Source organism: Diplotaxodon limnothrissa, linkage group LG16, assembly GCF_057381915.1.
Source record: "Diplotaxodon limnothrissa isolate DT_005_m linkage group LG16, D_limnothrissa_male_GT1.1, whole genome shotgun sequence".
Lineage (NCBI taxonomy): Eukaryota > Metazoa > Chordata > Actinopteri > Cichliformes > Cichlidae > Diplotaxodon > Diplotaxodon limnothrissa.
In genome coordinates this window covers 30491466-30508331 of record NC_140611.1, presented here as the reverse complement: position 1 = coordinate 30508331, position 16866 = coordinate 30491466, and the positions used below count along the sequence as shown (strand labels likewise).

Here is a 16866-nt window from a genome sequence, read left to right as displayed (position 1 = left end):
CACACTCGGAGGATCAACTCTACATTTCACTGCAGGGCCCCTTCATTTTTCACAATCGGTGTCGGGCAGAATGTAAATACATAGGCTGAAATCTAAATTTTACATTTGATGTTTACATCTAAATTATTTAGCTGTAACAAAACAGGAATAAAATGTAGGACACGGAAACTAAAGTTCAAAATTTGAAGAAATAGATCACACGCAGTTTACTGATGGATCGAGATATTAGTTACCCAGATAGCATCAGACCCCAAGGTGGATCTGCCCTGAATACAGTGTATTAAATAAAAACTGTTTTTGTAGCAGTTTATGAACATTACGTTGTTTTAATGAGTATTTAGTAAAATTTAAATGTCTCAATTAAATGTTACAAACCTTTTTTCTTTAAAGAGAGGGTTTTGTTATTTCTACCGTTAGTGGATACATATCCTTAGATTTGCTTTAATGTCTCCCAGTTTAATCATTTCTAATATGAGCCAATCCCACTTTTACTCACAGATGATGGATCTCTTACAGCCACAACAGAGACGTTTCAGAGCAATTTCACGTATAACTCAAAGAATGCAGGGCAGCTTTCCAAGTCTTTAAAGAATGTAAAGCTTTATCAGTAAAGGCAAATGTCTTGTTTTTTATAGATTTTAAATATTTCAGTATAGTTTTGGGAGGATGTACACAGATGATGATTCAAAATATTGTGACGTTATAAACCGATCTGGGTAGGATGAGCTGGAAAATTAGGAGAGGAAATAAAATATTCAGTTAGTTGAACTGGTTGAAATTCAGTTTCTACTGTTAGAGTATTTCCTGCAAGAAACGTAATAACAAGCGATCAAAGCTGTCATCATGATATCAAGGGCCAGATTAGGCCGAGATGTCAGTGTTACGATGCATTTGCAAAATTGCACCCATGCAAGTGGAAAATTATTTTGTTGATCTATTAACGGTGCACTGATTTCCATGCAAAGATGCAGTCAGTACATCTTAATGATTACCTGACTTGAGTGGATTAGCGGCTCAGAAATAAGCACACAGTGAGAGACTGTGAGGGAGCGAGTGACAGCTCTGCAACATCACAGATCACTTTTGCGCGGTTTCTTTTTTTTGCAGATTGGTTGTATGCAAGTCTCTTTCAAAGAGGCTGCTATTAGTGGGACTCAGAAAGATCAAGTGCATTAGATTGACAGTCTTACCCCATATACGCAACATTCACCAGAGAGCAGATGAAGGAGCGAGATGGCATCAAAGTTAAAGAGAGGCGGAAATCACACCTCAAACGTGCACGGCCATGTGTGTGCGTGACGGATGCGCTAATTAAACACATAGCAATACACTTCTGGTTCTGTGCAAGCAGACTCCAATCCAGACACAGTTTATAGTAGAGCCTATGATACCTTTTGGTGGATCAGGTTGTCGGTCAACCCACTGAGACTGATTTGAGTATGTCAGCAACAATATGTCAGCAATCAGGCTTAATGTGCAGTGTAATCAGATTGCAATCAGAGTACCTGTAGCTGCTTTAAAAACATAATTTAAAAATATATTTAGTTGAGTTTTAAAAGCTTAAAGTCATTTTAGTCTCATCTTCACTCATACTATATATTCACATTAAGAAACAGAAGCAGCATTAAGCCACAGCTGCACAAACCACCCAAAAGAAGAAAAAAACACAGCTTAATGTTAAATAAAAGAGATCAAACATCCAGCTATGAGTGAATAAACACTGATGAGGAGTCCGGTACCACCTGTAGCAAAGCCTCCACCACCATCAGCACAATCAGGTTTAGAGTACACTGCAGACGGGCCTTGATCGATACTGGGATGCTCAATTTTGGTTTCATTATTCTAAAAATGCAACGCTTTGAATCTTTAGATATCATTAAATTCTGGTACCGGTGTGTGTTTTTCTGTAGTTTTGGGGCCTGATTCGATTATTTTAGCATTCTAGTGTTAAACGTTTTTGAATTTTTTCTGCAAGAGTTATTAATTGAGGCAAAAATGGGAGCAAAATCCACAAATTACTGCTTACAGGTGTGGTTAGTTCGGTCGTTGGTTTTCTAAACACAGATGCAGTCAATTCAATATGACATACTCAGTCTGCCAAAGGCAATGCAATTTCAAGCACGGTCAAAAAATAAGAGATGGTAATTTAAGATAATTTTCTAGCAGGACAGGTGCAGCATTGTAATTGTAAACAGAAAATGAAGTAAATTAATATGGAACGTGTACGTTAAATATAGGCCTACAGTGGCAGTCTAGCAGAGAATCATTATAATGGAGACAAACTTCAGTAACTGACAGAGTCCAATGTACGACTGTAAGAAGTAACAATTGGACATCATGTTTTGATGATGGGAAATGTGTGATTGAAAAAAAATGGGTTTGCTGATTTCGTGGGGGAATGTTTGGCGTGTGGTGGATCCGAAATTTGATTCCTTTCAGGGTTGTACATTTTTATTCCTTATATTTTTTGATTGACTTAATTGTTGTTTTGAATGTGTTGCTGTATGGAATATGCAGTAGGAATGAAAAGGGAGTGGTGAGAATTGTGCCTGGGTTGACTGTGTTTAGATCCATTGGTACTGTCTTTGGTTGGGACTACAGTACACAGGAATGTAGTCATTCATCTCCCCTCACTATTTCCCCTGTTTAAGGTAACTGCCATGCACAAAACTCTACAAACTTTTTTACTCCATCATCATTGTTCATTGTAAGGGAAGAGGTGAATGGTGGACTGTTTCAGCTGTGTAAGCTAGCTTTTAATACTGTCCCACCATGTTGAATGATGTTTTTTCTGCCACTGTCTGTATATTTAAGTTAACTACTGAAAGACATACAGAACTAAAGTATTATTTAATTACTGTGGAAAGGCAGTGTCAGCTAAAATATGTGAGTTAATTAGATGTATTTATCTTATGTCACAGTTCATGTTGTGCACTGCCTGAAGTCTTCTCATCAGCTAATGCAGAAAATAACAGTAACTTTGTTTGGAAACTGTGGTTCTGAGACAGAGTTTATCATTGCAGAGAGAATACGGGTTTGGTTGTGTCTATTGTAGCTGACACTCTATACAGAAGTCGAGAGCTGCATGTAAGTATCTTCATTCATCTCCAGTTTGAGGGCACAACATATGCACGTATGCGTTTTTGTGATCTATATCTCACACACTGTCAGAGCTGTGAACTCCATTACATGGACTGAGCAATTCTTGCAACTGAAGCCACGGTATGTTGAAGACATTTTGTTGATTCATTTTGAGTTTTGTTGATTTTTAGTAAATACTGACATTACTTTTTTGTGTTTTTTTGTTTCACAAAGTTTGCAATGTGTTAGTACATCTAGCCCATACTGTCACTTATTCTAGCTCTGATTTAAACCTCTCTCTGAGTAAGCAGAGGGCTGCAGTGCCTTGTGGTGACTATTGTTGTGATTTGGCAATGAATAAATAAATTGATATTGAAATCAGTGTTAATGACACATCGCTCTCTCTCTCTCCCTCAGCGACTGTAGTGCGTTTGTGCAGCTTCCTGTATGAACACTCATGATACAATTGCACAAACTTGCCTGGAAGTTCAGGTGTTTAGTGGTGGTTCTTGGAAAGGGCAAATTCTGCTTCTGTGTTTTTTTTTTCTTCTAAAAGCTGAGCAGGTAAATCACTTCAGCTTCAACCATCATCTGCACACACAGTGGGCACAGTGTCAGACACTCAGAAAAAAAACCCCTAAATATGTGACTTTAAATTTATATGCTGCCGTGCTTCCTGTGCATTTGAAGAAGCTAAGAGTGCAAACTAAACAAAACCAGTGACACACAAAGACAACTCACACACATTCATACAAGCACTTTATATGTAACATGCACACTCTGATGGACATACTGGAAGCTTTACATATCTCAGCTGGCTTGAGAACATACTGGTGTTCCCCAAGGAGAGGTGGAGGGAGAGGGAGGGCTGGGTGCCTCTGCTTAGACTCGTGCCTCCACCACCCAGATTGAGATAAATGACATTCCATGGATGGATTGATGCACAGCTTTTTTCCTGGTTGTCCAAACTAGGAGCCCCCTTCACAGTCTTTGGTTCACTGGTATGATTTAAAACAGACACTGACTTTGGTGACACCTCGTGGTAGACTAAAACATGTCATACAGCACATTTTCACAACATCCATTCTTTCACTTTCACATTCCACGTGAGATTGTTAACAAAACACCCTTGGTTTATGCCTGGTTTGTGGCTGTGGCGGTATTTTGTTTTCCCAGAACTGCATGAACCCAAGGTACTTTGCTGCAGACACATCAAGTGCTGTAAAACATGGTGTGAAACAGACTAAAACTAGTCTTCGTAGAACAAATTTCTAATGTTTTAGGTATGCACATGTCTGTTCTGTAATAGGTAATAGAGAAATAATTATGTGACAAAGAGATCCAAGTCCAGTTAGTTTTGCTTAGTCTTTATTTTTGTCTTACCTTTGCTAAATAAAAATGATCTTTTAAACATGTAATACATGTAACAGAATCAAACAGAGGAACAGAATGTTTAAGGGCAACTTTTAAGAACTTCTGTGTTGAAGACTAGTTTCACAGAAGCAAAACTGTTCAGCTTCAAAGGTTTTCACTTTTATTGCGAAGCCACGAATGCAATGACTGTGAACTATGGTGTGATCAGACCCCAGCCTCATGCTCCATTGGCTTAAACATTAAGTAATGAAAGTAAATAAAAAGTTCCTAAAAGTTAGAAATCAAAATTGAAAAGGCAAATAAAGAAAAGTTCAGAAAATGAAAAGGTACAGTTTAAAGTTTATTACACAATATCTGCGTGTAATCAGGTGTGTTTATCCAAATGCTTAACATACACATTTCAACTTTTGAATTCCTTTTTAATACAAAGACCATTCAACCAAATTGTTTAATCAGTAAATGAAAAAAGCCCACTTCTCACTCACTAGTGGCTCATGCAACATTCCTCTATTCTTTCATTTTTTCCTTGATCCAGGGAATGAAGAAATTAATTTTAGTGTAGACATGAGGATATTTTGGATTATTACAATCATCTGCCAAAGTAAAAGCTGTTAAACCTTGAGACATCTTGTTGCAAATAAGTGGTCCACCAGAATCGCCCTATAAAAAAAAAAGAGCAGAGAGACTTGATTAAGTCGTCTTTAAAAACATTGCATTTTTCTTGTTATGAATAAAAAACAAAAACTAGTTTTTCTGAATATTAATAATGGTGTACTGGTTGCCTTTAACATTTGATTACCTGGCAAACTCCTCCATCCTTCTTGGTAAACTTGGTGCATATCATTTGATTAGAATTAAAATATGCTTGCCAAATACTTTTGCACTCATTGCTGAATTGCATCTTCTCTGTGGCTTCCTTTAGAACATTTGAGGTGGGCATATTTTTTCCAGTCCGACCCCAGCCAGCCACATAACATTTAATATTGGCAGGTATTTTCCCATTCTTCTTAGGTAGTCCGGTGGTCTTCACATACTTATTCAGTGTGGCATTCTTTTCTAACTGTGAAAGACATCAACGTGTTATTGAAAGGGGAGTTTCTTCTATATATAAAGGTCAGCAATTAACACACACTCACACCTGCTACCTAGCACAAGTGTGAAATTGCATAACAAAGCTTTAACTGTGAATAGGTACACTGCACAAAAATGCTTTAAAATGAAATTTGATGGCCTATTAGCTTTACCTTAAGCAACATGATGTCATAATCGTATTTCCCGTTGAATTTTGGATGACGGTAGTACTTGGCCACTTTGATGCGTTGTTGACTTTTCTCTTTCTTGCTAATGTCATGTGCTCCAAGCACCACTGTGCAAGGACCGCTGTTGTCATATCTGAAAAAAGCTAACATTTTTATGTCCTGAAATCTCATACAGTTACACTGATTATACATAAAAATAAAGGTTTATAAAGTACAGCCATGAAACACTCATAACAGCAAATTTTCTTCAGCCAGGTTACAATATGCTTAAATACTGAACAGGTGACAAATTCAAGGAAAAACCCGAGTTCTTGACTGTTATGCTGTGGTGGATATTTGATCAGTGTAGTTTGCATCCATTTGTCTTACAAAGCTCACGACTCTACAAATTTGGGCTGAGAAATCATCTTTGCAGTATTATGAAATAGTTAGACCGACATCTGTGTGTGTGTGGTTTTTATTTTCTGGGGTTAAAATGCCTGTGTCATAGGACACAATGTGTTGCTGAATAGATAGGTGAGTCTGAAAGTGATGTGCCGCTGGATCTTAGTGGAGACCTACAACATGTGTGTTAAACTGTGTTTATAACATAACTCAGTAGTGATATATTTTGAATAGATAAAATCCTTAACTTTTTGGGGGGTAATTGTTACATAAATACCAATTTTTAGGACTTTTTTTCTTTAGTTCTTGATTTACAAAGAAACCCAAAACAAAAGAAATGCCCCTGCACTCACTTGCAGTGTGCTGCCGTTAGAACAAAGTCCTCCCGGATTAGTATCCCACCACATGAATGTTGGGCTTGATACTGGATTGATGCCATGTAAGGTCTGGAATGCGGTTTTGCCTCCCTGCCACCAACTATACCGCTCTCAGCAGCCCCTCACAAGAGAAAAGAAGGTAAAATCAATACACTGATTATATCAAAGTCATGCCCATTTCTTGTTTATGACCTTAAAAAGGAAAAGTGAGATGCTTTAATTATATCTCTTCCAAAAATCTTACCTGTGAGGGAGACTTGTAGAAAGATGAATATGATGCAGCAGATCATGATGGCACTGAAGCAAAAGCTGAAAAGTTTGGCTTTCAAAGCCCCCCTAACCCTTTTTGCTGTCTGCCTTCCAACTGCCACAACGGAAACGCTGTGGGCAGGTGTCAAAAACTTTGTTGCACGGGCAGGAGTTGCTATCACACCCTGCTCACTGCTTTACATGTGAAACACAACTGTGAAAAAACATATTAAAAAAAGATCGTCTGTAGCCATCTTCTCAAGCAAGATAGCATCAAACGTTGTTAAATTGTCAATGCTTTATTGTTTTTCTATACTGTATGTGTGTTTGCACCTTCATGTGGTTTTATGCAATTCAGATTAATTCAATTCAAAATCCTACGTTTTGTGGTTGTCCTCTCTAAAAATCACACACCTCTATGAGAGGATAATTCCAATTTTTGCTCTGATGAAAGTTCCTTTTTTTTCTGTCGATCACATTTATTTTAAAGGAAGATGGTGAAGGTTGGTGGTAAATCGTGAAATGGAAAGCGTGTATTATCGTCATAGTAACCACGGTGTGTACAAAGATATTCACACCTCTCACTATGAACCCTATACACACATTACTTCCTTTTTTCTTTCTTTCTTTTTCTTTTGTTTCATCACATGTGCACATACAGTGCACATGTTTTTTCTGAACTTATTATTTAATAATAACTTATTATTTAAAGCCCAGTTTGGTGGGTGTCTTTACAGCATTCTCTATAAGGACATGAACTTGTTGACTAAATGCTGTAAACGTAGTTGAACAGTACATTCATTGCCTTACACAACAAAAGGTTAGAAGTTTACGTTCTCATTTTGCCTTTGAATCTGTGCAGCTGAACAAATTTCGATGTTTGATTTACTCTCTATGTTCTCTCAGATGTGTTCAATCTCTCATCATAATTGAGGGTGTCACTGACAAATTTCACAGAAACATAAATTTAATAATCACAGCAGATGATCCCCTCTGGCAGCCCGTCCTCATTTCATTAACTCGTAAAAGCTTCAAAACACTCTTGCTCTAGTACAAAACACCTATGTTTTATTTTAAATACACGAGTTCAAAATGATCTAACAAAGCCAATAACTCACATTTAATTAGACATTATGCCAAATATTACTTGTTGTAACATCAGGGAATTAGTGGGAAATCTAGCACGGCTCGATCTACACTTGTTTTTTTTACTGCACATGCTGTAAAATACAGAAACTTTGTTTACACTTTCAAGCTGCTTCCTGAAGAACAGGATATAATACTACAGCGGTTAAGGGGTTTTACATGATCCCAATATATAGAAAGCAGTCAGATGGGCTAACCAACCTAGCAAAAGCCACATGATCGCAGCAAGCAGAGGCTACCACAGAGTGAAATGTGATTATAGTTGCTGTGTGATCACCACAATAACAAAGATGATAGGCAATGAAAACGCTGACACTGATAACATTTCATTCAAACTAATATTTGCAAAGAGTAAGTTGGATAAACCGAAAACTAAGAGCACTACTTAAAACATTAGTTTTATTTTTTAAACTAAATAGCTGTATGTATAAATACAGATTTGTCTGTATGGGTAAAAAGCCATGCACCAGTTAGCCACAAAGGTTTTCCTGAAAAAAACAAACAAAACAGAAACAGAACTGTTTATCTTTTTAACAGCACATGGTCCTACAAGTGTAAATGTCACTGACTGTAGATCCAGGTTTGCTTTTTAACACACCTTCTGACTCATAATCAAAAGGGCGGAGTTAGAGTGAAACCAGTGGGCACTCTCACCTCATAGTTTAAGGATGAGGTAAGTGTTGATTTGTGAGCAACACTCACTTGTCTAAACAGTGTCTCAGTTTTCTTGAAAACTGAAACAGATCTGATCCTGAGTACAAAACATATCCACAGGAAACCTCTACAATACAGTACAGAGAACAGCAGAGTATTCAGCCAAGCACACAGTGTACTTGTCCACATTGGCCAGAAAAGAGGCCTAACCAACCAGCATAAGAGAGTGTGGTTGGACCATGCAGTGACTGAGAGACAGATGTTGCAGATTTAAAAATATGCTCTTTAACTAGTTTACTACTTTCATTAGACCACCACAAAGTGTAAGGTTTATGTTTCTATAAACTGGTTAATCCACAGTGTTTGGGAGCTCTTTAATCAAATTGATGCTTTCAATTCTAAAATATATTTACTGCAGTTTTTCATTAATTTCCTAATATAACTCAATGAATGTATTGGTAACGAACATCCCAGCAGTAGCTCTTTGCTCCACCAGAGGAGGCCACTCCACAGTTTGTGGCCCATTGGTATACGTTTAAAAATTGGTGACTTTGGCAACATCTAGTGGTAGTATAAACTAAAACATAGTAAAAAGCACACATTTGTTAGGATCCTTGTGTTGTTTTCACTTTCGCGTTCCATACATGAAACTGTCAGACCTGATTAAACACCTTTGATTTGTGCCTGAAGTGCTACTCTTTTTCCCAGAACTGCATAAACCCAAATACCCTGCCTGTTCAAATGAATGTGTATCTGCTAGTCTTCTTAGAACACATTTGTTTCGTTCTTGGTATGTACGCGTATCACAGTGTTATAATTATTTTGCTAAATGGAAGTATCTTTTAAATATATGAATTAAGTTGAGATTAAGTTGAGATTAAGGGGATCTTTTTCAGACGTTCTATGCAGATGACTGGTTTCACAGGGGAAAACTGACCTCAAATGTTTGCATATGATTGAGAAGCCATGAATGCAATGAACAAAGTCCTCTCGGATTAACATCCCACCACATGAATGGTGTTCTTGATACTGGAGTGATGCCATGTAAGGTCTGGAATGGGGCTTTGCTTCTCTGCCACCAATTATACTGCTCTCAGCAGCCCCTTACATAAGAAAAGAATGTAGAATCAATATACTGATTATATCAAAATCATGCCCATTTCTTGCTCATGACCTTATAATTATATAAAGTAAAGGAATATGCTTTATTCACTTGTCTTTCAAAAATGACCTTATCTTACCTGTGAGGGAGACTTGTAGAAAGATGCATGTGATGCAGTAGATCATGATGGCACTGAAGCAAAAGCTGAAAAGTTTGGCTTGCAAAGCCCCTTAACTGTTTTTGCCGTCAGGCTTCCAAGTGCCACAACGGAAACTTTGGTGTCAGGGTGTTAAAAACTTTGTTGCACATGCAGGACCTGATACAACAAAAAGTGCAGCTTACTCAAAATGCAAGATGGGAAAATATAGTTTGTTTTTCTTCCAAATTAACATGAAATAATGCACTGCTTAAAATTACAGCATCATTTGATCATCTGTTTCCTTTCCTGTAAAATACCTGAATTTATGCAATACTTAAAATTAGTCCTTAGGTTATGTAAAAGAAAACCTTATGCTGTGTTTAAAATTAGTTACACACCAGTTGAATTTTGAATATTCTTTTAAAACATTTTTTAAATTTCTAGTATAGTTTCTTTGTTTCCTGTCAAAAAAACTGACTTGTTACAACCTTTATTCTAGTCTACCCACCTTTAAATACATGTAGGTAAATATAATCACATTGAAATTCCAGTTAATCACAGGGGAATTACTAAAATACTAGTTTCACTTACTAAACTACATCGCTCTGTGTTCATTCAGATTTGTCTGTACAAGTAAAGAAATTAAGTCATACACCAATTACACAGGTGGTAAAGCCATACATTTTTTCTCAGATAAACAGAAACTGAATAATTTGACTTGTCAAAAGCACATGTCCCAACAAGCCTGAATGTCCTCATTATTATTGATATTTGTGTCATGATTAGTGAAGGAAACGGCTTCCAGGGCCTAATCCGTGGATCGGCTTCCTCCGAGGCGTGGGCGTCTATCAGCAGAGATTGTACCTTCACCTATCAGCAGAGATTGTCCCTTAATCTGTAACACAGTCAAATATATTCTCAAGTAACATTCAAGCATGCCATTCAGCGTGTTAGTACGAGCTCGGGAGCAGCTTGGGAGAACAAGAAAACAGAGACTGCTTCAGGTTGTCTTCCCAAATCGACTCAACTTTATTCTCAAGTACAACAGTTTATATAGAGGGAAAAATTCATGAGTCAGCAGATTCTCAGTTTAAACCAGTACAGACCAAGATCACCTTGGGTGAAGAAGCACCCTTTGTATAGTTTATCAGTTCAGCTACAATTATGATTATCTCAGCGACATATTTTCAAGGCACGAAATAAAGAGTTCTTTCATTAGTGAATTCTGAAACAAACCATCTGGCCTTCAACAGGCGTCTCCTAAGAGATTTAGAAACTAATGTAGCTGAGGGAGTGATCTCTGTGGTATTTCAACCTTGTACCAGCCTGTGATTCTCACACATCAATTCTTGGGTCAAAGAGAAAAATAACTAAAACAAAGGGGCCTTATTGAATGACAGAGTTTTCCTGTATAATGTCACTATAAAACAATATCCAGTAAATGCTCCCATGGTACTAAAATACCTAACAATTAGTTTCTAAGGTTTTACATTCTCTTCCTCGTTCACACACCTGAAAACTTCTTGGCAGGACTGCGCTGTAGAGCCAGTGTTGCATTCTTAACACATCTTTTGGCTCCTGAGTTATAATCAAAGAGATGGAGTCAGAGTGAAAACAGCGGGCACTCTCATTATCGTGGTTTAAAGATGAGGTTACTGTCACACTGTTTTGCACCTAACAGTGAGCAACACTCAGCGACCACTTGTGGCCACAGCCTCTTTGGTACATTCTTGAAAACTAAAGTATATGTTTGCCTTTCAAAGGTAAAAACTCCAGGTTTTATGGTTTATTTTTGAAATAATCTTACAAGATGTTGATATGGAGAGTAAAAAAGGCTCTTTCAGTCAGCTGTTCTGTTAAACAAGTGGATAAGTTCAGTTTTTATATGAGTTATTTCTCTGGGAGAGATGCCAGTTAACAAATACATAGTGTAAATAACACTAGAAATGTTGTCTTGTTAGTTGTTGGGATTCTGCTTACCAACAAGGAACAGAATTTCAGCCATTTAGTGCACTAGTAATCCAATCACTCAACAATCCCGATGAATGACTGATGACTGATGAAGGGTCCCTCAGTCTTCAAAGTATTGTTCCATGTACAACATTCTCAAATTTTCAGAAATATTACAATTAAATCCACACATAAGTTGTTTAAAAGCATCATTTATTTGCCTGGAATTATGTCATTCATCATTATATTTCACTTCTTAAAGTCAGTAATAACCAGTGTTGGGACTAACGCGTTATTAAGTAATGCGTTACAGTAACTACGTTATTATTGTGGTAACGAGCACGGTAACTAGTTATTATGCCAAAATCAGGAACACGTTACTGGGATTTAGATAGGCTCGTTATTTGTTACTTCGTGTGGAGGCTATCGCGGAGCTTCCACAGATTCAGTAATATTAGCAAGTGGTGGAGGCCAGCAGGTGGATGAGGGAAAGGGGAGGCAGGAGGAGGAGAGACCCGAAGCGGCCGCCTGTCCGAGTGTCAGGTGAACTGAACTTCAGGTAAGAAGTTGTGACCTGCAGTCTATCTGGGTCAGATATAAACCAAGTTTAGGTGGAGTTTATTTTCGTTGTGCTGACTTTTTACAGTCAGTTACATTAAGCTGCGTACTAGCTAGCATGCTGGGTGGGTGCTATGATGTTACTGATGTTAAACTTTATTTTGTTCATAAGGTTAGTTATTAGAGTTGCCAACCATCCCGAATTGTTCCATATTCAGAGAGCGTTTCGTAATATTTTCGTTTGGTATTGAGGTGAAAAGGAACACAGTTTGCCCCGTACTTCAGCTAGCATGAAAAACACACAAAGCTGGAGTTATTCTGTCTTTACGCTGCACAGCTGCCTCTTCTTCTCTCATTCTCTCCCCCTCCCTCTCCCGTTTCTACTTCAATCATGAAACTGATCAATGATCAGCTGATCGGCTTTTCTCTCTTGTTTGTTTATCGCCCACTTCGTGCCAGAAAGAAGAAACCAGTGGATGTCGCGCTAAACAACAGCAGCACGTTTAAGCTTGATCAGCTGTTGTTAGAATTTATTTAATATTAATTTCTAGTATCAGCTGATGTTTGCAGGAGCCACAGCTGTAAAAGCTGCTGGTCATGATATCGGTTTTGGATATGTGGTGAGAGGGAAACATGAAGATGAAACCAGGAGATGTCCTTACTGAATCATCAGAGCTGAGCAGGTGATGGAGAAACAGGTTTACCTTTTAGGTGACATGAATGAGTTGAAGGGAAGTTATGAACTGTTTCTGAGAGACAAATAACACCAGGATCCTTTTTTAGGTAGCTGACAGCTGGTAACTGTGCAGGTGTGGATCTAGCAAAGTGTTGCCAGGGGTCCAGGTAGGGCATTAACAGGGAAAGGGGGGCACAAAGAAATACTTTTCTTTCTTATTCTCATTTAAAATGTCTAGCTTTTAAAAAATAATTATCTGAATCTTACAACAAACGATTGATAGATCAAAACAGTGTACATCAATGTCACAACAGCGTTTGTTTTCATTCAAAGGCTTTATGATTTTTCCAATAATGGCGGGCTGGTCAGTCAAAACGCCCGGGCCGATTTTTTGTCCCAGTCCAGCCCTGTATGCAGCTCATCTGCAGTCTGGTGTTACCTACATCTTCCTATTCAGAAGGCAGAATTTCTGAGTTCATAGTACAATCGAAAGCACCACGACTGCAGTTTTTGTGTTGGATGTAAAAGGCGCACATGACGCTGTGACGTAGGCTAGAATCATGGCGGCGGTCAACGACGGTCCAGGCGTGGGATTTCTCTCGTGGAAATATACACATTATTTTTTTCCTTTCTATTGGTAGGTGGCACAGTGCACTTGTGGCAAGTAAGCAAGCTAGAAGACTGGCACTCTTGCTGGGTATCCAGTTACGGAAGCAACACATTAACAAGAGAATTCTGAGTAAAAGCAAAGTTACTTTCCCTAGTAACTAGTTACTTTGAAAGTAACAAGTAACTTGAAATAACTGAGTTACTTTTGATAGCAGTAACTAGTAATGTAACTAAGTTACTATTTTAAAGTAACTTACCCAACACTGGTAATAGCACTTTGGCTGAGATTTCACACATAAAACACTCGTACAGTACATCCAGCTGAAAGTTCAGTGCAGTGTTTCAACCATTAGCTTTGTCACTGAATATGTAAAAATTAAAGAATGCAAATGAATATAAACGCTATTCACATTTTCTTTTTGCAGTTCCTTTCCTGCAACACTTGCGGATACAAAATCGGCAGCATTTCACTGTCATCCACACAACTGTTATGAGAATGACGGCGAAAAACGACAGCACATCCAAGCTGTGGTACTGGAACCAGTTCAAATCATGAGCGCCCACTCTGAGATGCGAAGCTCCTTTGTGTCTCATGACAAACTCGGTCCAAAACGCAGCTAGGTCCACAGGCTCAGTGGGACGGTCTAGGTGTATCGCTGAAAGCTCCATCATCTTTGCTTTGTACCTGAGGACAGGTAATATTTTGTTAAAGGTTTAATGTTTTCCAGTTACTGATTCACCAAGCACGTCCATGTAGGTTTAAAGTTATTAACTTGCGTTCCTTAACAGGAAAAGTAGTTTTAGTGGTCGAAGGTTATGCTTGATTAATTTCCAGTGTGCCAACTCGATAAAAAATATAAATTTAGTCATTTTAGTCTTGTTTTTATGATGTGGGTCCAATAAATATGTTAATCACAGTATTTCAACACCATTTTTTTTTGCATTCTTCAGTGCATTTCAATTCAATAACCAGTTTCCTCACCTTTTGTCATAGATAAGTTTCTTTAGCGCACCCAGTAGCTGTTCAGTTGTCACGTCGTATATACTGAGTTTCAAAGCAGCGCCACGGCCCAACAAGCGATTCACGTTGTCTCCCTGGTCTCCAAAAAGTGGAAACATCAACATGGGCACACCATTACAGATACCTTCATAGATACCATGGGAGCCTCCATGAGTGATGAAGACTTTAGCCTTGGCATGGGCTAGGGAGCACAGACACAAACTCGGTTACAGGTCAAATCAACCATGAATCACATGTAGATAATTTCATCTCAGTGTCATATGTTTTTAGCTTGTAAGGTGTGATATTACAGCAGCACACCATAATTTTCTCACTTAACTATGCATACCTAGGAGATCATTTTGAGGTAACCACTTCATAACTCTGACATTCTTGGGTATATCATCAGGTAGTGCACCAGTGTATCTCCACACAACCTGAAACACAAATAAAACCATCTCTGTTCATTGTGCAGAGTACATAAGTAATAAATGGAGGGTTTTGTATGTTTAGAGCAAGGCAAGGCAGAGGACAAAGTCCTGCACTTTAATCCAATTAGACATTTGGCCTCATTGCACAGTGTGAAAATCTCTGGGTATTGTGTAAATGTTTGTGTGGCTCGTGTGGCTGAATCTTGTGTATTAACCAGCTTTATCCTAAACAGAAGTATAAAAAAGTGAATCGATTCCATTGATGTACAGTGAGCTACTCAGGTTATCATTACCCTTTGAGGTATTTTTCGAAAAGCGTCTAAGAAGTGCTTTGCTTTCTCTTCAGGCATGGTGGACACCACTGAACCCATGCTAAACACAATGAAGCCGTCATCTCCTGAACCATTCACAAAGTCTTCCAAGTCCTGCAGAGAGGGGAGGAAAAAAACAGACAAAAAATCTAAAACAAAGACATTTTTCCAACAGCTTTTATGCATTATTTTAAAATATACTAAAAAGAATTCATTTGATTACCAGTTTGTGTATTGTAGCCTCCTTGTTTGTGTATAAACAAACCGTTTGGTTCTGTACAGCTTTTGATCTCTGTTGACATAACACTGCCTCTCACTTCTCTTCCTAGACTATTCTGGCCACTGTTCGGGAATCTGCATTTATTTTCTTTGTTTTCCAGAAGAGCAGAAAAACCAGTTGTGCCTTAGTATCATAACTCATTTCTTGGTAAAACTGTCAAAAATAATTTGCATCTCTATTTCTGAAACTAACAGATCTCTTGTAGTCCCAGAACCCTTTAGCAAGCATTAATGTGAATGATCACTTCACTAAGCAGTTCATGTTAGTTGTTGTTAGAAAAGTTTCTGACCTCCTCTTCCATATAAAACTAATGACTGCTGATTCTCTGCTTTTCAGTAAGCTCTGAGCATATGTGATTTGGCTTGATTACATCCAGACGTGACATGTGCTTGTTTACACTTGCGTTCATATATTCACATACTCACCGCTGGCAGGGGAGCCCTCTTTGCACAGTTGATCCCTCCAATTAACACCATGTTTGGCATGAGAGGTCTGGGCCATTCAAAGGTAAAGTCATATCTGAGAAGCCAGATAGCCCCGTGGCTGACAAGTTCTTGATAAGTTGAAATCTCTCCTATATACCTGCTGACTAGATCATCAAAGTGAGGATAGAGTATTGTGCAAATGTAGGACTGCACACCATACATTACAAAGTTTTTTACTCTCTCTGGGAAAGTCATCGAGTTTCTATTTCCAGAGAAAAACACTGGAACATAGGAAGGAGGAGAAGGACACTTGTTAGCCTTCATATCCAGCTCACATGGAAGCCCACGAAGGAAATAAACAGCTGGAATGGAAAACATATGAGCCAGGACAGACCCGCAAGGAAGGAAGGGGTCTGTAAGCACAAGATCAAAACCCTGCTCCCTCAGTCGATTCATCAAAGGCTTATTGTCCAGCAAACTCTCACAACCTTTCACCTGGAGTGAAGTAAAGTTGACCAGTCGCCTCAAATTCACTATCAAATCTTCAAATTCTGCGGGTTTGAGGAAGACTTCATTCTGGAAGATGTTGAAAGATCCATCCAGTTCAGCTTTGGTGTAAGGCACTTTGTAAATCTCTGTCCTGAAGCTCTCTGAGCCTTGGATCAACAGGCTGCTTTCTGGCACCAGCACTACGACTTCATGGCCCCTGCGGATGAGTTCCTTCACCAATATCTTCATGCTGAGCCAGTGGCTTCCATCCACAGGCACAACCAGCACCTTCCCCCCTTGAACCGGCCCCATGCTGAAGCAGCATAGCATGGCCAGCAGCCCCAGAGTAGGAAACCACACCCCATTGCTCAT

At 38.5% G+C, this 16866-nt stretch overlaps 2 protein-coding genes across 2 annotated transcripts; both read right to left on the bottom strand.

Moving 5' to 3' along the window:
• Window positions 1-4962: 4962 nt before the first annotated feature.
• On the bottom strand, window positions 4963-6765 carry LOC146616464 (granzyme B-like). The gene is made up of 5 exons (XM_085374572.1): window positions 6720-6765; window positions 6452-6596; window positions 5700-5847; window positions 5255-5515; window positions 4963-5115 (listed from the first exon to the last, which is right to left on the bottom strand). The coding sequence occupies exons 1-5, from the start codon at window positions 6763-6765 to the stop codon at window positions 4963-4965; spliced, it is 753 nt and encodes a 250-aa protein (XP_085230698.1).
• Window positions 6766-13923: 7158 nt separating this feature from the next.
• LOC146616463 (UDP-glucuronosyltransferase-like) lies at window positions 13924-16866 on the bottom strand. The gene is made up of 5 exons (XM_085373701.1): window positions 16006-16866; window positions 15283-15414; window positions 14908-14995; window positions 14541-14760; window positions 13924-14243 (listed from the first exon to the last, which is right to left on the bottom strand). Exons 1-5 carry the CDS (start codon window positions 16864-16866, stop codon window positions 13961-13963), a joined length of 1584 nt encoding a protein of 527 aa, XP_085229827.1. The 3' UTR covers window positions 13924-13960.

What these genes read in the sequence shown, in the direction of transcription:
- LOC146616463 (XM_085373701.1), bottom strand. Translation starts at nt 16,866, where the DNA reads ATGAGCAATGGGGTGTGGTTTCCTACTCTGGGGCTGCTGGCCATGCTA. An exon ending in AGAGGGCTCCCCTGCCAGCG is followed by an intron (nt 15,415 to 16,005) that starts GTGAGTATGTGA and finishes CCCTCTCTGCAG; the next exon opens with GACTTGGAAGACTTTGTGAA. An exon ending in ACCTCAAAATGATCTCCTAG is followed by an intron (nt 14,761 to 14,907) that starts GTATGCATAGTT and finishes TGTGCTCCCTAG; the next exon opens with CCCATGCCAAGGCTAAAGTC.
- LOC146616464 (XM_085374572.1), bottom strand. Translation starts at nt 6,765, where the DNA reads ATGATCTGCTGCATCATATTCATCTTTCTACAAGTCTCCCTCACAG. An exon ending in TCTACAAGTCTCCCTCACAG is followed by an intron (nt 6,597 to 6,719) that starts GTAAGATTTTTG and finishes TTCTCTTGTGAG; the next exon opens with GGGCTGCTGAGAGCGGTATA. An exon ending in CTAACGGCAGCACACTGCAA is followed by an intron (nt 5,848 to 6,451) that starts GTGAGTGCAGGG and finishes AGCTTTTTTCAG; the next exon opens with ATATGACAACAGCGGTCCTT.